At 40.4% G+C, this 25,948-nt stretch overlaps 1 protein-coding gene across 7 annotated transcripts in view; it reads right to left on the bottom strand.

The window, feature by feature from the left end:
- Positions 1-222: 222 nt before the first annotated feature.
- The window catches only part of LOC119650617, a 74,251-nt gene continuing 48,525 nt past the window's right edge, over positions 223-25,948 (bottom strand). For 5 of the 7 annotated variants that reach the window (XM_038053505.1, XM_038053500.1, XM_038053503.1 and 2 more), the window contains 5 exons: positions 22,794-23,191; positions 22,634-22,729; positions 2,651-3,060; positions 2,115-2,531; positions 223-2,053 (listed from right to left, as the gene is read on the bottom strand). In XM_038053505.1, coding sequence (XP_037909433.1) covers positions 1,729-2,053; positions 2,115-2,531; positions 2,651-3,060; positions 22,634-22,729; positions 22,794-23,171 — 1,626 coding nt within the window. In that variant the 5' untranslated portion in view covers positions 23,172-23,191 and the 3' untranslated portion in view covers positions 223-1,728. Of the gene's footprint in view, positions 2,054-2,114; positions 2,532-2,650; positions 3,061-22,633; positions 22,730-22,793; positions 23,192-23,384; positions 23,407-23,501; positions 23,641-25,948 lie in introns of those variants that run through there. The other 2 variants (XM_038053502.1, XM_038053506.1) reach the window with 2 other exon arrangements.

Raw genomic sequence — 25,948 nt, forward strand, 5'->3', positions numbered from 1 at the left:
TTCTAGGTCGGCCTGTCGCGGGGCCTGTCACCAAGAGAGGACAGGTAGGATTTAGCATGTCAGCTCTAATCGCTTCTCTTTGAAGTTGACGGCTGTGGAGGTTGGGACGTGTGATAAATCAGGTTCACTGGAGGAGGAGATAAAAGAAGGACCAGTCATGTAATCGAGGCTCGAAGAGAGTCATGATGATGACTTGGGGGAAATTAATAAAAAAATCGTATATTGCATTTTATAATGTGTTTGTTTATTTTCCAAAGCTTTACTTTCATTCTCTGATTAGATATTTCCCTCTTGCTTACTCGCTAAACACTAAATTATTCAACGCATATTATCATTAACACATGACTTTAGTGAAATATAATTTGCAAAAATACTTCCATCATTAAGACTATACACTAAATGTGAAATTTCTACCAAAAATAATCTCTTCTTTCATGTTTAGTACTCACTGGGGGATAGGGGCGGAGAACATATTCCTATTTTTTATTCGTTTAGTTTGAATGATACACTCTCCGCAACATAGCGACTATTTATTGCAAAGATGTCCTTGTAGATTTGTAATTATCAATGAGATATGACAAGAAGGAATACAAGAATGATTTTTGAGGATACTTTACTTGTGAATAGATTCTTAATAGAAAGATATCATAAATAAATTATTGTTGAAATATATTCATTTACAACCCAAGAAGATTATATTTTTCTATGCTACATTTTCTACAGTTCTCTACGAGCACTGAACATCGATACTGTTCAATTTACTTTTGGCTTTTGGAAGCACATCATAATAGACTTTCAATGTATTTGTTTTGTATTTTACTTTGTTCTATCACTAATTGATATTATTATAAATCTTAAAATGCTTACAATATGAGCTTAGAAAACAAATATTGTTTTCGTTGTTCAGAATTTCACATCAATCTTTGTAATGTTACGATTCTCTTCTTGATTTAGTTTCAATATGATGTACTGGCAAAGTTTTGATAGACTTTATGTTTATTTTATGGAAAGGAAATAACCGTATTCGTCATAAAGAAAACCAAGCACACGTGCGGTATCGAAAAGAATAACTTGCACGAGAATTATTACAATATATAGAATAAATATTCCAGTTATAAAAAAATAATAAACAAGACAAAAAAATCAGGTAATGGTTGATAATATTGTTTAAGTGATTGAAATAAATTTGACTTGCAATGACTAATAAAACACAGGTTAATATTAACAAAAAAACAAAATTAAATTTAATTTACATCACTTAAAATCTAGAATCTTAAAATCGAACTTGCCGTAGCGGTTCGCTTTCAAAACTTTATCACAATCGTTAACTACATACTAGGATTATATTCACATAATATAATCAATTTAGCACTAGACTTCTATTTTATTTTGTATCTTTTTATATAATTAAGTCAATTAGAAATGAGTTATGACTGAATCACTGCAGTTAGAAGATTCTTTGAGCAGATCACTGAATACTTTATCGAATGGTGGCTTATGTTGTGATTGTTAAAATTATTTTTTTGAATGAGACGAATCACATCCCTCGCACCATTTGTTCCAGTGTTGAACTACATCTCAGTGCTAATTCTAACTGCAATGATGTGACCATTTCGGAATATTTCGCACTAATCGTGTCTTTCTGTTTCGTTCCAGCAAAAACATTTACAAATGTTATTAACAAGAATCGTGGTTATTGTTGTACATTTAAATCGTTATTTTCCATGTTTATTTGCATCCGACCTCTTCGCAAATGGTTTGTAGTTTGATTGCATCTGAAGATGTCGATGGTGTTGGCGTTGGATCAACATTTGTGACAATATTGATGGAACTAACTTTGGCTCTTTGATATGCAACCACAGTATTTTCCCCGAGTAGTTTGATGCAAACGTAACCAATTAGTACTGCTGTTCCCGCGGTAAGGATTCGAATAATTGGGTCAACGTATAACTGGATTATAACCCATGCGCATGCACCCGTGACACACATTAGTGTTATTAGGATAATCGTTTTGGCCCAATGTTGTATTGTAAAGCCTTTTTCCCAATCAAGTCTGAAAGGAATAGAGAATTGTTAAATAAAGGAAATGGGAAAAAATTAGAGGAGTCACTTACTTTTTCGTTCTCTCAATTTCATATGGTGATCCGCATACTTTACATTGCAGGACCGCATCCGATTTGCTGCAACTTTCCACAAGCCATCTCCTCAGGCATTCGTGATGCACTGAACTTACATCGCCCGTGCACTTGCATGGCTGAATCAAAGGTTCCGTCTTATCCGAATCGTAACATATCCAACAATCCTTTTTCGTTAGGAATGATTGTCCCTCTTCTGCACAGAATGAGCGTTTCTCTGTCGAGGTGGTCGGTATAGAAGGGTCAATTTGTCTACTGAGCAATTTTCGAGGATTGAGGATCCATAGTTGTTCAGGAGCCATAGAATTCCACAGGCAACAGGGGAACCAAATAGCAACACCGATTTCAGCAATACGGAACACAATATCATGCCAATTCCTTGAGTAGACAGGAACTCTGCAACGATTAAGGGGACAAAAGTTAATGAACACTCAAGCTTCAAAAGTGGACCGACTGCCCACTGTTTATATATGGAAATATGTTGCTATTGGAACAACATGTTTTTCATTACTTACTTTTTCTTCCACAAACTACCCAACGTTTCCGATGTCAAGAATCCAACGATAACAATCAACATAATTGCTTGGCTCAACAAACCAATCCGTGATTGATGCAGTTGTGATGCATTTACAACATGATCGTCATGTCTGATACCCGTTCCGATTTGATCATAAACAAATGCGCCGCGCAACTTGAAGAACACCTCAACTCCATAAATAAGGAAGAATACAACAACGATAAGTAATAAAGCCGCATAGCATCCGTTGAAGATATGCGCGTACTTTTGTCGATTCGATATTATCAGTGATGAGAATACTTCGGCACCAAACAAACTGTACAAGAACACGTTGAAAGCAACGAAGCCAAGAAAGCTTTTCGATAAAAATTGTGATTTCTCCCAGCGAATATCGCGCAAGTGGAAAATCTGAAAGTGATCAAGACGTAAAATTGCGGGAATATGGAACTTATGTTAAGAGTTAAGGAGGAGCAGAATATCTTTTTTTATATCAGACCACCAGGCATTGTGTCTTTGTGTAAACATGCTCCCGTAACATATTGTTATATAAATAGCATTGATTTCGGCGTGAATATCTTGTGGTTTGATGTTTTATTCTTTACAAAAATTTTCAAAAGCATGTGCGCTAGCATACATCCCAGAATTTTCCTGAAGTCTATTCACTTATTTATTAAACAAATATGATTTTCGTCAATAGTTCTGCGGTTATAATCGCCAACCTGTATGGAAATGATGAGACATTTTATAGATTCAACACTCAATTCGGAGGCACTTGAATAAATAACACAGTCTGTATTCGTCACTTGCGGAAACAGGTTGCCAGTGTTATTTTTCAGTAGTGCTCTCCCCCTAATTTTCATTTGGTCAATTTTCTAAAGTAGTGCTTTGTTTTCCCGATTTCTATTGACCACGGCTTTTCTGGCCATCGATATGGCCTCCGAACCAGGAGGGAAGTGTAAAACTAAAAACTCCCTCTCAATTCTTAACCCTAACACTATTATCAGTGGCAGTCCGCCGCCGAAAATGAAATCCCCCGGTAGCTCTTCTTGATGAGGTCTAAGCAACCCTTTGTGCCCTTTGGTTCGTATCTCCCAATAAGTACCCTGGACTCCTCCATTCCTGGTAGGTCCGATACACTAGCGAATCCTGGAAGACCACATGACTCGGATACACTGCCTATATCCGAGAAAATTCCCGTACCGACTCCACAAACCACCTTTGATCAGTCGGTGCAGAATATTGTGTCATAGCCTTGCGATACGACTGGGTCATTTACGCCGCCCTGGTTGGAAAGTGTCCGCAGCAAAATTTCATGCGATGTTCAGCTTGGGTGTGGTATAGTCAGTGGAGAATGCCCAGAGTTCCTGAGGCACTCCTTCTAGGATGTCACACTGGCCATCATCCGTACTCACATTTTCTGACAGCATTACACGCGAAAACGTATTTAATGTGCAGGTCTAGGGGCAGGAAGTGTATGAGCCCATTGAGAGCATCTGCCGGACCGGATTACAGAGCCTCGATAGCACCTGCACCTTCGAATCCTATTAAATCTTATTCTATTGCACTTTTTGCTTAGCGCCTGCCAGCATACAATAGTACTTCATCGCTCTGATTTATTGAACTTAATCTTCTTCTATGTGTGCGAATTTCTTTAATTTAAGCAGTTTTTGGCGTTTAGCATTGGAATGGCTATTCTTATGGGCAAGAAGCAATAATACTAAAAATATTTCAACACTTTAAGCTGTTACCAAAAGTGTCTCATTTGGTCCCCAAAGGTTGGTTTTCTATATTTTCTTAGTTAGAATCCTGCTAAGTTTGCCGGTCAACTTAAGGCACTCTGTGTATTGCTGCCAGTATTTATGCTTTATGCGACCAAATTTCATCAGCCCATAACCACTATTTGGCATGACAAAACTATGCTGGAAGATTCACACATAAGTGGAGAAGTATATCACGATTGTCCATCAAATTTTTGTTTACTTCACACAGGAATACGTGCTGTATAAAAATTTGAAATTCTAACGAAACTGATTCTTCTTCTTTTTCTTCAGCCTTTGCCCCGTTCACAAGCGGGATCGGTACGTCGTGACCAGTTCGACCACTTGGCTCTATCAAATGCCTGATCTCGAGGCTTTTAAATCCCAATGCAACGTATCAAGTCACCGTTGTTTCGGTCTGCCTTTTGGTCGTTTACCATCGACTTTGATGTTCATGAAAGTCCTGGGGGTTTAACGTACCTGCCGTGTAGGCATAATCCCACGGTCCTCTTCGGACACGGATTGATTTTGCGACCACAATCAAAGCCCCGCCATGCAAGCACAGCGGTCCTGGTTTATACCAAGTGTACGGCACCCGAGTTGTACAGCGCAACTCCACGCTTAAGCTCCGAGGAGCTCTGCCCGCGGTTCCCATGGTACCAGATAATCTCCGGTGAGGCTTCGTGGCCGAAGCTACTTCAGATGAGTCCCTTGCAGACTCGGGTCTCATCGTCCTTCTCGAGTACGTTGGACGGAACCCCCTACGGGTTACTTTGATGTTTAGACCAATATTGGCAAGTGAATTCTCGTTAGCACGAATTACCGATCGCGAATATCCTCATTTGGGATGTGATCAAAACGTGTCACGCTACTCGTCCAACGCAACATCTTCGTCTCCATTACCGCAAGGCGCCGTTCATTGTCTTTTATATTCGGCTAACACTCAAAACCATAGAGAGCGACAGAACGGACGACATTGTGGTAAATGCACCGAACACAAAAAATTCCAGTTGTGGAACGTCACTTCATCCAGGTTGCGTTAGTGCGTGAAGCAATTTCATAGCGCAGTTCTCCATTGGCTGATAGTGTTAACCCGAGGTATTTAAATCGCTCAGTTCTGGACAGGTCACTGCCGCTGACAGTATTTGTGCCTGTTTCATGGGGATTGGTCGTCAAAAATTCAGTTTTATTCAGATTTAATCTGAGACCGTGTGGCATGAGGAGATCATTCCATTTTTGGACAAGTTGCTCCAGATCATTCTTGCAATTAGATGCTAGGAAAACTGATTAGACTCGTGAAAATAGCAGTACAAGATTGTTCATTAATTCGTTTTAGGAATGAAGGGGGTCCTAAGTCCGCATCAACTTAATGCAGGACCGGACCAATTGAAGAGCAACTTACTCCTTCTTTTCTGGTCCACGGACCCCTCGCAGGGCTTGCACCCAAACTTTTTTAAAAAAAGTCAAGCGACGACGGCTTTACGGTTTCTTACCAGGGCAGAGGCAAATCGTCAGACGCTGCCTCACCTCTGCCCTGGGAGCAGCGTGACCGTAGCGGCTCGCAGATGTTGAATGCTCCTTTATATAATTCCAGGGCAGAGGTGAGGCAGCGTCTGACGATTTGCCTCTGCCCTGGTAAGAAACCGCAAAGCCGTCGTCGCTTGACTTTTTTTAAAATTGTTCATTAAGTTTTGCGGTTCGATTAGAAAAACACAATTTTGTGGTTTGAAATATAATAATAATAATAATCGTTGGCACAACAATCCATGTTGGATCAGGGCCTTGAAGTGTGTTAGAGCACTTCATTCAAGACCGTAACGGTACACTAGGAGGCAATGTGGTCAGCATTGCGCTCGCCCGAGATATTACCCTGATTTGACTCAGGTACTGATTCCCAGCTGAATCGACTGGTATCCGACGTCAAATCACGTTACAAATTCCACTGCCACCAGTGAGATTTGAAATACGCTTTATTATTCAGTATAGTCTCCGTGAACATCAATACACCTGTTCCAAAGAGATTCCAATTTATGAATTCCATCCCTGAAATGAGAACCTGGAAGGACTGAAAAATGCGCTTCCACAGCTGTTATGACCTCATCATTTGATGAAAAACACTTTCCACGGATGAATTTTTTAGATCTGGAAACAGATGCAAGTCGCTGGGGACCAAATCTGATGAATACGGAGGATGCTCCAACAATTTAACTTAGAAGTCAAAAAAAATATATTTTTGTTTTGTTTTTTCATATCGTTATAAAATTTAAGCAGCCAAAAAGTAGCAAAAGACTTGATACCTTTGGAGCATTGTGGGGTTTTCGCTTTACCTAGAACTAAGGGATTCAGTTTTTCCGTCCCATCCATGTTGGTGGCAAGCAGCAACGAATCCTATTAAATCTTATTCTACTGCACTTTTTGCTTAGCGCCTGTCAGCGTACAATATAACCGTACCCTAGGATGGGACGCACTACCTCGGCCGAAGACGCCTTTCCTTGCGAAAATCTCCTCTTGCAGACACAAAAAGCAATTCAGGCCTTCTTAACAATTTACCTTCGAATCCATAATTATCCTGACAATTTACATTGAAGGAAAGAATCAAACTTTGCTCATTCAGTCGCGAGAGGTGGAATTCCGATACACTTGCCTTGCTAGTGAATAGCATCAGTTCCGTTTTGGTTGGATTTATGACGAGCCCGCATCTTGTCCACAGGGGCACATTTTCCATTGCTCCTTCTATGATGTCATTCTAAATGGAGAGAATTATCTCTGACACCAATATCAATAAGTCGTCGGTATCAAGTCGTCTATTCCAATATCCGTAAAATTTCGTCCATCACTATCAACTGGAGTACTGGATAGATGGTGCCACACTGAGGCTTACCTCTACTCACAGCTCTGGTCAAGTGGCTATCTCTCACATCAGACTGAATTTTCCTCGTTCTTACCATGGACATTATCCAATGCTTAAGATATCCGTCCAATCCAATAGTTGTGAAGGCTTCCTTGATTACGTTGGTACTAACCTGAGCAACTGCTTGTACTGCAGTAACAGCTCAACCATGCCAATTACCTCGCGGAGAGAGATTTCTCTGGATTTGCCTTTCAGGTAGGCATGCTTTGAAATTTACTTGTGGAGAAACTGTTTATAGCCCAGCTTGCATGACTAGAGCAAATGCTGCAAAATTACTCCATATTCAGACAAACCTATCTAGAAATAACAAAATTACTCACTCACTTGGGCTTCTCCCGGAAACATTAATTATGAGCACTTTAACTGAATACCTTAAAGCAACAACTAATGCATCAATCTACTGGCACTTATTCTAAAACCTAACCGATCCCGAACTGAACAAAATGAGCTTCTCGGTCACTACTACGATAGCAATAACCTAGACCTGAATTTTACCTAGCGATAGCTCTATATTTACCGCCGAATTACATGCTGTAAATAATGCCATTAGTTATGCAGCCCCTACAACTGGTAAGTTCATTGTTTTTACAGGCAGAAAATCATGTATCCACGCTATAAAGAACATCAACAGCGACTCGACAGTAGCAATCATCAGAAGCAGACTCACAGAAAAACAAAGGAAAATAAAAATTATGTGGGCACCAGATGATGCCAATATTCCCGGGAACTCCCTAGCTGACGCAGTGGCTAAATAAGCCACTGAAGCACCTGTTCTCATGCAAAACACAGGACATAAAAAATCTGGTCAAGTGTCACATAATCGAAACAGCTTCATCAACATGGGTAACCGACACACACTACCACCAAGTCCTAAACCCAACCAGAGAACCAATCATATTTCCACCGAAATCCCGACGCATGAAATGCCGTGTTTTCAGCGGGCTCCGTTTTGGACACACTAAAGCAACTCATGGGTATCTCATGAACAAAGGTCCCAAGCCGGTATGTAATCTATGTATTATAGAACCGTAGTTATAAAAACGATTCCCCACATATTAAACGGCGAAACACCATTCAAAATCAGGCTCAACAGTCAACATCAGCAACATTTTTAAATTCATGAAACTGCTGAACATTTTCATTTAATTTCTGTAAAATAACAACAAATAATCTAGAAAATAATTAAGCCTAGGTCCTTTGTTGCTCGCCCTTAAATTTTTTTTTAGTTGTTAAGGATAACATAGTTGTATTATGTACGGCTTCCCTTGGTGTCCTAGGACTTTCGCCCAGTTTGGTGCAAACCATGCAGGAGCACACCATTTTCGACGGATTCTCCCATTAACCTACCACCGGCCACCACCACCAGCTTCCCTTTAGCTTTTAAGTAGGTAGGATCGTTCGAGCCTAAATGCTTGGCATTTAGTGCTAGTATTAGGTAAAATCCGGCATTTGCCGAGATTGTGATAACTCGGAAATAATAATTTAACGTGTGGCCGCTAAAAACAATGTTTCACACCAAAAGCAATCGAATTTCATTAGTCAAAGGTCCAAAAATGGACAACCTTAACTTTGTACTGATTTCATTCAGTGTCTGGAAAGAATACGTGAGCAAAATGTGTGATTAACCAAACTCCAACAAATAGGTCAATGGTATCACAACTAGTGGATCATGATAAGGTAATAAAATCTTCTATTCATAATTCGAAGTACATGTTTTTAAATTGGTATGCAAGAGACGGAGTCCAATAAAAACGAAATTTATTGACAAAAAGATATTACGTAAACTTGAGAACTGACGTTCTTTGCTTCTTCATAAATCATTGGATTTGCAATCACTTTCCGGTGAATGGAAGAAGTTTTGAAGGTGGACAGAAACAAATAAACACATGGGAATTTGTTCCAACCCTGAACCTGTTGACTGGGACATTTTTTTAAGTTGAGCGAGCCTCAACTTCCATCATCCAGTTCAAATTTTCAAAATACAAGTGTATGGTACCGAACAACCTTTACACGTCCGTATAGCAGACAGCGTGTAACCTGATGCGCCAGGTTGAAGCAGTGTGTGGGATGCTCACCGACTAAAACCACTCCTACTTTCTCCGTCTTCCTTCCCCGCGGAATGACCACAAAGCATTGCTTCGCGGGGAGGATTACACATTAAGCGACCAAATCTTCCGTTCTTCGTGTCCTCCTTGCGCGCTCCGCTTTTCCAAGTTCCTCCTGTATTCCTTCCTTTTGAGTGCGTAGTTCACCGTACACCAGTTTCCCTCCGACTTCAGCATTTTCCCGACGATCTTCCAGGCTCCTCCACTCTGTGTAAAATCGTGGGCGTATGATGGCGCACAATGTTACATCAAAAAGTTCTCAGGGTAAGGAGTAATCGTAGTCTTCCTATTTGCATGATTGGGCAAAATGTCAAGGTGCTGAAAAGTTTCAATGTCTAGAAAGCGTTGTTTCTATCGACCGCAACAAACAACTTGATCGCGCTCGAAAGCGGATAGGTCACCCATCGAGAACTCCATTGTGAGTTAAGCTAAACAGTAGAACTCCATAACTCGATAAATGGGACGTCCTAGCGCTACGTGGCGCAGAATGTAACTCAATATTCTAGTCACTAGAACTAGATAGCGTAGCGAGTTTTTGGAAAAGTTCCGAGGGAGATAAAACGCCTTGCTTGATAAAGATGGCGTGTAGGTGTGGTTGACGTGATATGCCCTCCATATCACCTAAAGTTGAATTTGACTTAGTTAATTGGAAATGGTCATTTTCCAGAGAATGCAGTGGTGAAGGTTCGTTTTACAAGCAGTAGCTTTGTACTGATGAAGGGGGTAAGTCGCTCCAAAATATATATTTACGTTGAAAACCCAAAATTGTAGTTTGAAGGAAGCCACCCCTTGTCTATTAATTTGAGATATTGGTTTCAGAGTTTCAGTCTCCGAGAATAAATAGTACTGAGTCAAGTCCAGTGTGGTAAAAATAAATTAACTTTCGACAGGAATGAAATTTTGAAAGATAGCCTATTCCAAACTTTGGTCTTGCATTGCTGGATAGAGAGCTAGGCCCCAGCGTAATTGGTTCCGTGCTTTTTCCCGTATAAAGCAAATGTTCGTTCACCTAATTTCCATCTCGTCCGAAAGAGTGTAGTATCTATTCTTTTCTTCAATAGTATACCAGAGACAATCTCCAGGAGACATTACACTTCCAAAGTGATTGTTTTTCAGATTTTTTTTTGTCTTTTGCTGGCTTTGATAAAATCTTCCTCGAATATGTGATGGAGAAAGGGCGATTTTGCGACCACAGCAGATACAACTGGCTTGTCATTTGCGGCAGACTGTTCGCTGAGTTTCATCTAATCAGATCGACCACATCTCGATCAGGAATAGATTTAGTTGTTTTCTGGATGTGTTAAACAAGAGATGTTGATATAAGACTCGGGCGAGATCTTCCCTTGATTGTCATTTTCCTAGACTTGTGAATTGCTTTCGTATATTCCCGCAGGGGTAATTTTGTCAAATGGTTCCTCTAGGACAATATTTTAAACCACTTTTTGACGCGGTTCCATAATTTTGTATGGACGAATGGGGGCAGCAGCGTTCACTGCAAAGAATTCTCCGATTCTACAGAGCAGGTGTATGTGAAAGAGGAAGCCTTGCAGGTATGAAAACTGTCAAAAACTCTTTGATCAATTCGATATTTTAGGCATGAAAGCCCTTTTTTCCGACCCGGTCATATTTTGACTTTGATTTTGCATTTAAGGCTTTAGTACGAAAAAAAAACGAAATCCTATACGAAGCGAATTAAATACACAGGCACATCATTGGTTGGTTTGAACCTCAACAATTTATTCGGATTTTTTTTTGGTTAAAAGTCCAGAATAGTTCTGTGCTTTGGATGCCTTGTTTATTGGAATAGTTGCTCACGTCCAGATTTAATGTGAGAGCAAAAAAAACATGTTAAATTTGATGAGAATGTCGTGGCTTTTCTAGGTACACAGGATATGAAAAATTCAAAAAGGAATGCATAGATATCTTGAGAGAAATTCTCTAAAGACAGTAAATGAAAAGAAAAGATTGAAATAAAAGTCACATAAGGCCCATAAGTATGGATAATTACAAGATGAAAATTACCAAAAACTCGGATTGAAATTATATTGTAATATATATAACATGCATTCATGCAACGGACAACATAATATTCACTTCAGAAGCTGAAAAATAGTAAATGAGTAATTCACTTTTGATAGCATTGCAGTTATGGGTATCAAACTCGACTATATTTAGGACGTACCACGTAAGCAAGAAAATCAAACAGAATTGGGAATATATTTATAATCAATCTTAATTAAATATTAAATAGAGTGAAGGATACATTGTACGAAATATGGTCGAACCATATGCGAAGTTCACTTTCACATCTATAGTAGATAGAACGATAGAATAGACACAAGTGCACATTTTACCATTAATATTAAATCCTTCAATTAAACACTATATCAGAAATTAATATTTTAACACCAGTCTAGGTTCCACGTCGTATTTTATTACTTTTCAACTACTATCAATAAAATCTATTTCGGATTATCAATCTAATACCTACTTTTCACAAATCCATTTAATCGATAATTATTAATAATTTAATAACGCACTCTAGAGACAATATCGGCTGACAATTGCCACTTGTGTGACCACAATACCGATTCCAACAATTGTTTAAAGTTAACTGATGTTATCCTCGTCACCGGTTAATCACTTTATATGTGAGTTCTGTAATGCAACTAGAAATATGTTAACACAAGTGATATTGCATCGTATTTTACACTCAAGCCATGTTAGAAGCTCATTTTTTTTGGAATCTTTAACCGAATAACATACATTGATTCTGGGATTTATGTTTACGCAAATGGTATATTCGTGACCGTCAATATTCACTCGAAATCCATTGTTAAAATAATCACGAATGATTTTATTTCGGTGATATTGTTATTCGAAAAAGCTTTTGTGTTCTTCTTTTGTCTTCTATTTTGTTACCGAACCAACTTTTCGGCGTAACCTTTCAAATTAATATTATGGTTACCTATATAAGTTCAAATGAGAAGTGAATTGATTGCACGCTGTTTAATCAAAGATAGTTAAACATAACTCGATAGATAAACATCGCTTGTTTCAAAAATAATATCGGCCAATTTACTGAGATCGATATTACGACCATGCTGTTCCGTAGTAAACAGTTCCAGTGCTAGTGTACCGCAGGAATATGTGATAATTTTAGGTGCAAATTATGAACGAAAAGTGTTTGTACTTGATAACAACTTATACGGTAGAGTACTCCGAATTTTCTCCGAACGATCAAGTATAATGTATTCTGTTCAGGGGAAATGATTTATATTGGGAATGAGTTTGGAATTGATGAAGAGTTTACAATTAATATTGAACATTAGACTTCTGAGTACTCACTTGGTTTAGAGGCTCCTACGTAACTCGATATCGTGGATGAAATATGAAAATAATCGAATGAATCATACGCACTCTAGTGTATTTTAATTCTACGCGTTTGATTAGGAAAATGAAGATACTGAACAGCAATAATATATATATTGCTAAGGAGAGAAATGCAAGGAGGTAAATTAGCGCGTTTCTCTGTTCCTGGATCGGCATAGTTGTAATAGAAAATGTATATATGATATATATAACCGGAAAACAGGAAACTGGATGTTTCAGGTATTACCGGTGGCTTTTGGGAGTAAACAAGCGGGCTTCCGGTCGTCTATATCCCTCGACAGCAGTGCCTCGGTGGTAGACTAGAATGCTACAAGTGATTTAGAATTGGAGAAGGAGCAGTTCAAGCGAAGCAAGACCCTCCCATGAAGACTATTTTTCCAAGAGGGACAACCACATGAGGTACTCCGAGACCAGAGAATTGCCCCATTCAGGAGAAGCTCCTCAATTCTTCAATTTCCACTAATACCCAAAGACGGCAAAATATAAAACCCAGGAAAGTACGTTAAATGGTACGGGGTAAGGTGCGTTTAGACGGAGTAATCCGGCTAAGACTCTAAGAGAACAAAGCCCTGATCTGGAGGAACTACCTTTCAAGAAGCTTGGAACAAAAATAACTGAGTTGTCCGAGTTCATCAAGGGCAAGCGCAACGTCCACCAAGCTATTAAAAACATGGAGAGAGCCCCAAGGAAAAGCTGAAACCTGTCATTCCAACAGTTTCACAGGCGGTACAAGTGACACCGAAAGGTAATGATAACAACCTGAAAGCAAAGAAAAAAACCCCGGAGAAAGGCGATGATCTTCTAGGGAATCCGCAGGCGCCTAAGAGGAAAAAAAGTACAGTAGAAAATCATAGATGAACGAAGGTCGTTAATAAAAGGCGAAGAACAAAGCAAAAGTGCGAATTCAGCCAGAGGCAATCGTTATCTCCACTAAGTGTAATTTTAAATCTGACCCCAACCTAAAAGATTTGGGTGGAAATATCAGCAAGATCCGACGGACCCAGAAAGGCGACTTTATGTTTGAGCTAAAAAAATGCAGTTTGGACAAAACCGACGGCTTTCGCACCCAAGTGAAGAGCTCGCTTGGAGAGAATGTCACGGTTCGGGCCCAAAAGTCATGCTTTCAACATCATCTACATACAGTGAAAGGGTCTTGACAAAATGATATCCAGAGAAGAAGTATGCACTGCCATAAAAGAACAATTTAAGTTGGAGGAACTGGAAGAATCCATCGTGAGCTTGAGAGAAGCCTATAGTAATACTCAAACAGCCACAATGCGACTACCAATGGAGGCAGCGCAAAAATTATTGTCGACCGGAAAGATTCGAATTGGATGAGTTGTCTGGCGCCGTTTCATTAAAGAGGTGCTTCAAGTGCCTCATGTTTGGACACTTTCCGAAGGCATGCACTAGCGGCATTGATCGATCCGATCGATGCAGAAGGTGTTGGGAAAAAGGACATATTGCCAAGGAGGGCAATAGGGACCCGAAATGCCTATTGTGCGAAGGAAAAGAAGGAAAGGATAAGCGACATATTGCCGGAGATTGTAAATGCGCGGGACTCATGAAGGCGTTGCCTAAAATGAAAAAAATGAGGTTTATTCAAATAAAATCCATCCATCAAATTGCCATCATAAGTGAACCCTACAGAAACCGTGACGGCGGTGTATGGTTCACAGACTCGACTGGTGGAGTGGCGGCATGGGCGTGCAGTCGCCAAGCTATAATACAAACTCCATGAGTCAGTCGGCCAGTGATTTCGTGTGAGAAAACTGCTACAGCTGCTACGCCCCACCCAATCTCATATTGTCTGAATTTGAAGATATGTTAGACAACCTTGTTCTCGATGCAAGGGGACGAAGTCCAAAGGTGACTGCCGGTAACTTCAACGGTTGGGCCTTCGAGTGGGGGAGCAGGGAGAGTAGCGCAAGGGGCCGAAGTCTATTAGAGGCGTTTGCTCAGTTGAATTTGCAAGCACCTTTCGCAAAGAGGAATCTTTCTCAATCGTAGACCTGAGCTTTGTCAGACCTGCACTGGTACGTCAATCATCTTTAAACTGAATAGGGAGCCTCTGGCCAGGGAAACAGGCTACCTAAAGGCGAGAAGAACATCTGGCTGGTTTGTAAAAGCATTGGACGAGGGAAGACAGGGGTCCCACGGAGAGAGCTCTCCATGTCAAGGCGTGTGATGCATCCATGCCTAGGAGGTGTTCATTTCTCAGTTGAAGATCCAACTACTGGTGGAATAGTAAATTGGCTAGCCTTCGATTAGCCTGCCACCGAGCCAGACGAACAGCTCAGAGGACGGTAGGAAGGAGTGATCAGGAACAAAAAGAGCATTCTTACATGGTTTCGCACTACCTCAAGCTTGCCATTTAGCGGAGCAAGAGGGAGCTCTCCTCGGAAGCGGATGTATATCCGTGGGAGAGAGCCTATAGAATTGTGATGGGACGATTGAGAGGAAGGCCATCCCCACAGATCACGTGCCCTACTCTCTTGTTGAGAATCATTCAGGGATTATTTCCCCAGCAAGAGAGGGGCACTGACACATTTCAGAGATCTCTGTATGTGACGGCGACTCTTACAGTGATCACCGATGAGCTGTTGGAGATTTGCAGCAAACTAGGTGATAACAAAGCTCCGGGCCAGGGCAACATACTGAACAGAGTCCATTACGGCAAGCTTAAAATCTAGCCCGGACATGTTTGCTGAATTGTTTGAAGCATGCATGTCCGAGGGGATATTTCCTATAACATGGAAGCGGCAGCAATTGGTACTGCTGCCCCCGGGTGAACCATCCTTTTATAGACCCCTATGCCTTCTAGATACTATGGGGAAAATATTGGAGATAGATAGATTACTCCCGATCGTCGAAAGCCAGGAATTCCTTTCAGATCGGCAGTATAGGTTCCGTAAAGCCATATTAACCATTGATACCATCAAAATGGTTACTGGCTTGGCCGAAAATGCAATTCACGGAAGGGGCAGTACCAGCAAATATAGCGTGGTGGTGACCCTAGACGTGAGGAATGCATTTAATTCGTCTAACTGGAAGTTTATACGAAAGTGTCTGACCACGATTATTGTTCCGACCTATCTCACAGGTATTCATGATAGCTACCTATGAGAACGGAGGCTCTAGTATGACACCGATGATGGACCCAAGCAGTATCTCCGGGGCTACCCCACGGGGCTCCGTATTTGACCCAGTCTTAAGAATATTAAAAGGCGTTGCAGATGTGTACAAAAAAGTATGTACATACATATAAATTTGATATATATTTTCAAGCCAGACAAATGTCTGGGCCTGCTTAGACATCAACCTGCTTCAGATAGGAGGCAGATCCAGACATTTGTCTGAGGCAGCCATTTGTCAGCCTGATGTCTGATACAGGCACAGACATTTACCTTACAAAAGCACAGAAGAAGTAGAATATGTTATGTCTTTGCTTTCAAATGCTTTCTCTTCCCAAACAATTCCTCAGGCTTGAAGAGAGTATCAGGTATCCTCAAACCACACCAATAATCTTCAAAAATAGAAATGTATAAATGTAAACTTGCCCTGGCCGATTGAGTAAATTTTGACGTCCCTGATCCTCATCATCCAATTAACAAAAACAAAAAAAAAAACACATTAATAGAGTAGTCATTATTAAATTATCTTAAATGGGAATCAAAAAATCAAATTTTTTATATTTTTTTCCAAAAATTATCGTCCATTTCGCAGTTTTACAGCTTTAAATAATGACGCATCTCTCCATTGCGATCTTTACAGACGACCGTCTGGCTGGTGCAAAATACTCCAGCCGTAGAGCGTTTTCAACGGACACAAACATTTATTTTTTATGATGCTATTCTCCTGGATTGTAAGAACCTAATTTTTGGAAATATTCAATCTTTTGTAAACAAACAGTAGCTGTGGCGTTTTCTTTTCCGAGAAAAGTATTTCATTTTTTTTGATTCTTGGCAATTTTTTCCTTCCAAAAAGCCTAATTTCACTAGAAAAAGGTATAAAATACGACTCGACTGCGAGAGAAACGATTTCAAGGAAATCAATAAACTACAACAAATACTTTCGTTTCCCTTTTGTAATTGTGGAAACTATGGACAAGAAGGAACAACCTTTTCTCACAACCAATCAAAAACCACAACCTACGGATGATTCAAAGCACTGTTTAGAGATATTTTAATATAATCTGAGGGAATTCCTGCGATGGACGCGATAATGTGGATATAACAAGGTGAAAGCCGAGCAATATCGAAAATAAGGCTAATTGAAACAAGTTGAGGAATGTTTCAGGTATGAATGGTTCTGTGTATTTTCTATGTAAGAATATTTGAGTGGACATTTGTCCCATTTGTACGTAGCCTGTATGCATTTATTATGGTAGACTTTTCACTTTAGTGTGATACTGACATTCACAGTCTGCAGTGCGCCCTAGTAGCGTTCAATATGATAGGCTATATTACTGAAAAATTTGGTGATTCTAGAATAAACTTAGCTTATTTGAGTATATATCGTGGCGTAGTGCCTCTGGTACGGATAATATCACTTATCAACATGTACGCTGGTTGACGCCGGAAACGTTCTGTGCGCTGCTACAGGGGCTTAACCTCCTCTGCTGCAGATTGAGTCCCCCTCCTCACATTTTCGCTTTCCTGTTGGTGAGCTTGTTTTATGGATGTCAAGGATAATGTTCAATCGACGTTTACAACTAGGGTTGGATAGCGTTCAAGTCGGAAATGGCATTCCTCAAGGATGCGTTTTAAGTCTAATATGCAAACAATATCCCTGCATAATAAATGCAAATGATAGCATTGAAATCTTCCAATATGCGGACGATTTCCTCATTTTGGCAACTGGAGACGATTGGTTGTTGACTATCAAATGGTTGCACAGGCACGTAAATACGTTTGTTGATGAAGATTGGGCTTACCAATTAACATAACCGAATTTCAACCCATATCCTTCAAAAGAAGCAGGGTAACACCCATGCTCATTCAAATTAATAATCTTACCCTTGCCCATGTCAAATTCATCACCTTTTTAGGTAGGGACATATCGACGTTCAGTCAGAGACCAACTCCATTATTCCTAAAACCGTAAAGGCAGGCAGGCTGATTAATTTTTCAACTGGTTTTTCTTGGGGTCCACATTCCATAAGGCCATCAATCTTTATCTATATGTGGAAAGATCCATTATAGAGTATGCTGTTACGTCTACTATGAATCCGCCAAAGTATTTTGAAAACAAGCTCAACTCAATATTTGCTTGTATCCACCTTGGGGTGACTAGAACCACCCCATTACACCAAATTTTTGCTTTGGCCAACGAGCCACTTCTCAGTTTCAGAAGGCCTTCCTGGCAGCCAACGAACATCTTAAAGAAATTCCAAAACCTATCGTTTGGTGGTTCAGAACCTGGATGCTAAAAGTGGCCTTTCCTCGATCTGTCACCTGTGACAGAGCCCCGGTGGCAGCTGCGTGTGGCAGGGCGGTGGAGGGCTTCACATCAAGGGATTTTCTGGTCCTGGCAACTGATGGTGCGTTCATGCGTGGTGGGTCTGCCTGTGCGGTGGTTGGTCCGGGTGGGACGCAATTCTCACGTTTTTCCTTGGACGTCAGGAAGTCGCAAGAGCCCTTCGGAAAAGGTGGATTGACATCTGCGCTCTGCAAGAAACCTGATGGTCTGGTGCCAAAAGCTGCGACATTGAACGCGAACGCGGTAAAAATGGCTACAAACTTCTCTATTTTGGTAACCCACACACTCAATATGGTGTTGGCATTGCCATCTCAGAGGGTTTCCGTGATGCCATTAAAGAAGTCGAACGATTTGATGATCGGCTGATGAGGCTCACCATTATATCAGCTGATCGCACTATTCACTTCTTCACCGCGTATGCACCACAGACAGGTCGACCTGACGCCGAGAAAGATGCCTTCTGGCAACTTCTCGATGAAAAGACTTACCACGTGCCTGCTGACGATTACATAATCATTGCCGGCGACATTAATGATCATGTGGGTGAAAAGGCAGACGGTAACAGGTGCCATGGGGGAAAGGGGTTCGGAGCGCGCAATGAAGGTGGCGAGCGTATAATCGATTTTGCGGACACCCATGACCTTGTACTTATGAATACATGGTTCATCAAGCGGTTGTCTCATCTTCCCACATTTTATAGTGGGAACAATAAAACGCAAATCGACTATATTCTCTTAAGACGCCAACATTTTACAACTGTCACTGATTGCAAAGTCGTTCCCTATGAGACCATCGCATCTCAACATCGGCCGTTGATTGCCGTCCTGCGAATTAAGCCACCGATAAAACAGCGTGAGGAAGGCACTGGCCCGCCGCGCATTAAATGGTGGCGATTTGGTGAGAAGAAAGAAGAAACGGTCTCACTCATATGATTGCCAACCATTACGAATGTGGAAGAATCATGGAACCAAATGAAAGACGCGATCCACAAAGCGGCCTCTGCAACCCTCGGGGCCACCAAGCTGGGTAAGCGGTACATCAACCGAGATACTTCGCTTTGGAATGATGATGTTGAAATGAAGGTCCGTGAAAAGAAACACCTCTACCACAAATTTCTCGACGATAAAACGCCTGCTAATTGGCAAATTTATAAGAACGCCAACCGGGAAGCAAAGAAAGCGGTCGCTGTCATCCGAGCGAACCATTTCAAAAATCTTTACGATAAACTGGACACTCGGGATGGCGAGAGAGATCTGTATCGACTTGCTAAAAGCCATGATGAACGCACACAGGATATCGAACACTTCTGTTGTGTTAATGACAAGAACGGTACTTTGCTTACCAACCGTCGAGCAGCAACGGATAGATGGCGAGAATACTTCGAGCAGATTTCAACTGAAGAATTTGCTCATCCTCCACTTCCACAATCATTGCCGACATTTGAAGCAGTTCCACCAGTCAGTGCAACTGAAGTCGAGGAGGCAATAAAACAAATGAAATCGGGGAAAGCAACAGGACCTGACGACATCGCATCTGAGCTCTGGAAAGCGAAGAGCTGGGACCCAACATTGTGGCTCAGTGAATTTTTTAACCGGGTTATTCAGGAAGGAAGAACACCATCTGACTGGCGAGAAAGTACCACAGTTCCAAAATGGAAAAAGAAAGGTAGCCCAGCAGAATGTTCAAATTACCGTCCGATCCGGTTACTTTCCCATACCATGAAGATTTTTGAACGCATTCTTGACAACCGTATTCGCGAAATCGTTGAAATAACCGTGAATCAAGCCGGATTTGTCAAGAACTGCGGAACTACTGACGCAATACACGCTGCGCGGTTACTCATGGAGCAACACCGTGAGAAGCATCACCCTCTTTACATTGCCTTTCTGGATCTAGAGAAAGCGTTTGACCGTGTACCACACGAACTCATCTGGTATGCTTTACGACAACACTTCGTGCCAGAAGAACTCGTGCGCTGGGGTCAATTGCTCTACCACGATCCGAAAAGTAAAGTTCGAAGTATGGCGGGTGTATCAAAACCGCTTCGTGTCTCTGTTGGTGTTCATCACGGAAGCGCCCTCTCACCACTCCTCTTTGTCCTTGTTATGGACACCGTCACACGGGATATCCAACGTCCAGCGCCCTACACACTGCTTTATGCAGATGACGTTTTCCTAGCATCTGATAGCAAAAATGGTCTCGAGCAACTTGTTCAAAAATGGAATGATCGCCTCATGCAACACGGTTTCAGATTGAATTTAAACAAAACTGAATTTTTGACGACCGATCCCCATGAAACAGGCACAATTACTGTCAGCGGCAGCGATCTGCCCAGAACTGAGCGATTTAAATACCTCGGGTCAACGCTATCAGCCAATGGAGAGCTGCGTTATGAAATTGCTTCACGCATTAACGCAACCTGGATGAAGTGGCGTTCCACAACTGGTGTCCTTTGTGATCGACGTATTAACGAACGTCTCAAATCTAAAATTTACCGCAATGTCGTCCGTCCAGTCGCTCTCCATGGTTCTGAGTGTTGGCCGACCATAAAAGACAATGAACGGTCTGCGATGGTATGGTCACGCAATTTGTGCAAACGAGAATTCACTTGCCAAGATTGGTCTGAACATCGAAGTCGATGGTAAACGACCAAAAGGCAGACCTAAGCAACGGTGGCTTGATACGCTGGATGGGGATTTGAAAGCCTCGAGATTGCACCCAGATCAGGCATTCGATAGAGCCAAATGGCGAAGCCGATCACGACGAGCCGACCCCGCTTGTGAACGGGACAAAGGCTGAAGAAAAAGAAGAAGATTAAATAAATTTTGAACTTAATATAACTAAAGCTCCAACCGGAAGAAGTTGAATAAAAGTCGCCTTAAGATTTATATAAATGATGATGCTCTTCGTTACAATTTTCTTTTGTTTATGAGTCGATTTTAGACGTTCGTTCTAGGGTAACTGTTTAGATTACACTGTCAACTAATCACTGTAAAATTAATAAGCCTTAGCATCATACCAATATGGAGAGATCGGGCTGCGATGTTTTTTAAGGAATGATGGTGCTTTTAGATTTTAATTACGTAGATTAATACATACCTACGCATTAAAAATTATCGCACTTTGTTTGAAGTTAGCACTTAGTGAGCTGGTTACTTTGCGGTTTAATGTGTTAACAATATCAGAGCGAAAGTTCGTTCCTTCTTATAACATATGCTTCTATTATTTCTACACTTCATTTGTTATGTTGTTGTCTCATTTTATTGCAGTGTATACTAAACAAAGTCAATAAAGTCAATCTGACCTCATTTGAAAATGAGTACGGCCAGTCAAAATTATTTATTTATTTCAGCCCTACTGGGCAAGCTAATAATACCGCTGACAGCAACTTAGAAATTGATTCTTGTAGCCTTGCCATTAAATAATGACCAACATAGTTGCTTCATAAAATGTGTATGCAATAAGATAATGAATTTTATCAATCCGTATGTCCGTTTATTAGTCTAATTAAGATGCCAACTCATCCAATTAAAACTACATTGGACTACTCCCAACCATTCTGATATATATTCTGATATACGAAACCATATTATCCCATCAACTGAGGGGATTAAAACGTGGTGTTAAATTGAAAACAAACATATTTCCATATTTTAAGAGCATCCACAGCGTTGCTGATAAGTTTTTCTTGAACTATGAACGCTGAATTCGAACTCTTGACGAGTTTCAATGGATCTTACAACAAATATATCACTTAACGATGTGATGATGATCGCCGTTAGAATGAAATTTAGAGCAGAGAAATACATGCGTGTGCCATTTTCTAAAAAGTTTCCCTCTGAGTCATGAAATGTGCTTCAGAGCTCAGTGATCTTTCTATATCAGCTTTTATGTAGCGTCTGGCTTGGGCTGGGAAAGATGCGAATTTCTTTTATGAGAATATATTCTATGTTGTTAGTGCGTGACGCTATTAATAGAATCAAGCCTAGCAGTTGGAATAAAAGAATAAAATAAATTGAGAATATATTGAAGTAATCGAATTTGTTTTGCGATTTATAGCTTGTAAAAAATATGGTTTCTTGCCTTGATTCTAATCTATTTTAGCGAATTTAAACCTTCTCCAGGCTGCAGCTAGCAGGTCAATGAAATAAACGCCAATAGTAAAGTGAATGACTTCATTTTAAATAGCACAAGGAGAAGAACACATGATTTTTTTTTAGTTTTTTTATGAAGCCTTATTTAGACCTGTATGAACATAATTTTCCTTCGAATAGTTGCTTGATGTGTTTACTTGAAATGGATGCCTAGTGAATCTGCACAAACTTTAGACTTACCTCAGCCCAAAGGCAAACCACCAACGATGCGCAAGTCATTAGTAATGGATAATATGCAGACATCAGCGTTGAAGCCCATCCGGGTTGTAAAACTTCCTACAATCGAAAATATTGAAAATTATACCCAATAAATTCTTGACAGTTAAAAAGATAAACTTACCGGTGTTGTGAAATATGCTCCTCTTAAAGATGCCGCAACAAAAACCACAAAATATAGAAATTTTTGCGTTGTTAACCGGCAAGCTCGTAAGATCGAAGGTTGTTTTAATCGTTGATATTCGGCCACAATACAAAGCATCAGCTGTATCACAGATATAAGAGCAACAAAATAGAATACAGCTGATATCCCAGCATGATAAGATAGATTAAATCCAGAGCATTCGTCTCCACTATATCGTATTTCGCATAAGCAAGTTCCATTTAAGCAATCGCCCCTCCCCGAACAGGTCGCAAAGCCATCGTCTCCTCCGCTGACGGGAGGGGCATTATCAAACACTCTCGTGGAGCACCTCATCAAATTATGGAAGTGAGATAACATCCTTTTCTCCAGAAATTAACCTGAAAGATAAAGTTAGTTCGTTATTTAAAGTAACTAGGTAAGTTTGTTATTTAAAACTAGAAGCCAGATTGATTTGAAGCCAGAACAAACGCGATTCAGTCACTGAAAAGTAACGAGCTTGTCCCAGAATACACTATTTTGCATCGTAATTTTAAATATTCACAACAGAACGACAATTTGAATAATATTCACTTCCTATTCAAAGCCTCGGCCCTAGCCAAGTAGTATGATGTAAATGGTCAACGTCACGGGAATGATGCACAACAATAGAAACACAATTACATGCTTCATTTGGATATGAGTATTTACATTTTGAATCTATTTTTTCCTTGTCGCTGAGCTAACTACTTGAACTTCTCTAAATAGAATGCACGTATCGACTGAACGGATTTATTAAAATTCAAAAGTCTGAAGTGCTTGAAGATAAGTTTACAACAGACCGAGTTAGATTATATTCGCACAGCGTATCGTTGTTATTTAAGGGGTCATATGGAATGATGGTCGATGTACAGAAGATACAAGAACAAATCGAATAAACTTAGTAGCTGATAAGATGGATTTTATTTTTTAAAATCATAAATAATTTTAATTTATTGCAAACATATGAGTGCCGTAATAGTATGTATGCAAACGATTTAAACTTTTGGTGATGAATTAATTTGATGGGAATTTAGTATAGTTGATATTGCGGTTGGAAAATCGAGTTAATTTTTTTTAAAACTTTTTGATTTTAAAGCCACCAAATAGTGGCAGGCTCCTGATTTTTTCTCAGATTTTTCGGTTGAGCAGTTTCTGAATGGACCCCGTTAAATAAATGATCACTTTTGACGCTTCGAACTCCCCCTTTCTCCCTTGCAAATAAATGCCAAAACTAAGACCAGCTACTAACCGAGACCTTTCATTTGATACCCCACATGGCTATATTTGGTGAAAAAAAAATGTACACCCCCCTTTTTCATGTATGCGTGAGCGTTCACAGTTCCCACCTTTTCACCAAATTTGGTATCAACCGATGCTAAAGTCTCTGAGAAATATGTGTGTTACGGACAGACAGACAGACACCAGTCACCAGGGACGAGCTGCTGGAGATCTGTAGTCGAATAGGCGATAGCAAAGCCCCGGGTCTGGACGGCATACGGAATAAGGTTCTCAAATTTGCCGTCAAATGTAGGCCGGGTATGTTCGCAGAGCTGTTCGAAACGTGCATGTCTCACTTATCCCAAACAATTTATTTAGCTTTAGCCAGCTGAGGCTCAAACTATTGGTTTCGATTGGATATAATTCGCACCCTTGGCGGGTTTTCCTGAATATATAAAGGAGCGTTTTCCATCTGATGCCACTCACGGTCACGCTGCTCCCAGGGCAGAGGTGAGGCAGCGTCTGAAGAGTTGCCTCTGCCCTGGACGAAACCGTTTGTCCAATAATTTTTGTAATGCTTGGGTGCCATGCCCCAAACGAGGGATCGGCGGACCAAAGAGACGTGAGAGTAAGTTGCTCTCCATTTGGTCCGGTCCAACAACAAGTGGTTGTGGACTTAGGATCCCTCACTTATCCTAAACAGTTTATTTATTTTTGTGGATATTCTAAAAGCAATTCCTACCATTTTTCCGACACTATGAAATTTCTTTTTCAATTCTCATCCGGAGTGTTTACAATGTGAATTTTCGACAACGAAAGATTGCGTTTCAACCCAAAATAATATATAAATATTATAAAACTGATAGACTTTTATAGCCCAGTTAATCGGTTGACCATTTTTACGATCAGTGTAGTTGTTATCAAGTTGAGTGATAAGAAATACGTTTCATTTTTTCGCAATAAATTCTCGCTACCCAAGTGGTTAAGAAATTTGATAATCTTTTTGCGAAAACATGACTAATAATTTGGAAACTATAGCTAAAAAAATATGTCAAAAATTGATTGGTATGACCAAGAGAAAGGAATAGTTGCTAATTGTAAAATAAACAAGGAGATATGGTATAGATAGAGAATTGATCATGTGCTTTAATTTTAGTTTATCAAGGAGAAAAAATAATTTTATAATGATTAGTAAGGCGTTGGACAATAGATAAATGTATCTAATTGAGTCAATGAATTTTTTATGGTATTCCTCGGCAAGTCCGCTATGAACATGTATCTTCATTTTGTCGAATGTCTGTTTTCTACTACTGATAATATTTCTTGTGTGATGCACTTTTTTCTTTGTGCCGAAATTCATCAATAAAGAATCTGACATAGATTTTCCATTGGTGTCATTGACAAGGTATTTTAGGATTCAGTCCCAATTGAATCGCAAAAATTAAATAAATTGCATAGAAAAAGTGATACTAATAGTCTTTAAAGGTAGGAAAAAATTTTCCAAAATGGTTGACGATGTAGGAGGCCCTTTCAAGGTGAATATAGATCAAGTTGTGAATATGAAAAGATCGGATAGAAATTGGCGAGGGGGACGCTTTGTTGGACTTTTGTCTAAGCGCGAAAGTAACGGGCTTGTGGTCCATGAACGGCCTCCCTTAAGGGAGAAACGGAAGTATTTTATAGCGAGGTACGGAGGTAATTAAGGTGGTCGGACGGAGTACAGGGAGAACCGACATCACAGCGCCCGTGTTGACCAGGAAGCAACGTCTGCTTAGGGGGTTGAAAATTGCAAGGCGACGTCGTACTACGCTTGGGGTAGCCGTGGCTGAGGCGCTCAGCGAGTCTAGTTTTTGTTGCACTAAACGTGCATCCGGTGGTACATTTAGTCGCTTGAGCTC

Source organism: Hermetia illucens, chromosome 3, assembly GCF_905115235.1.
Source record: "Hermetia illucens chromosome 3, iHerIll2.2.curated.20191125, whole genome shotgun sequence".
Classification (NCBI taxonomy): Eukaryota; Metazoa; Arthropoda; class Insecta; order Diptera; family Stratiomyidae; genus Hermetia; species Hermetia illucens.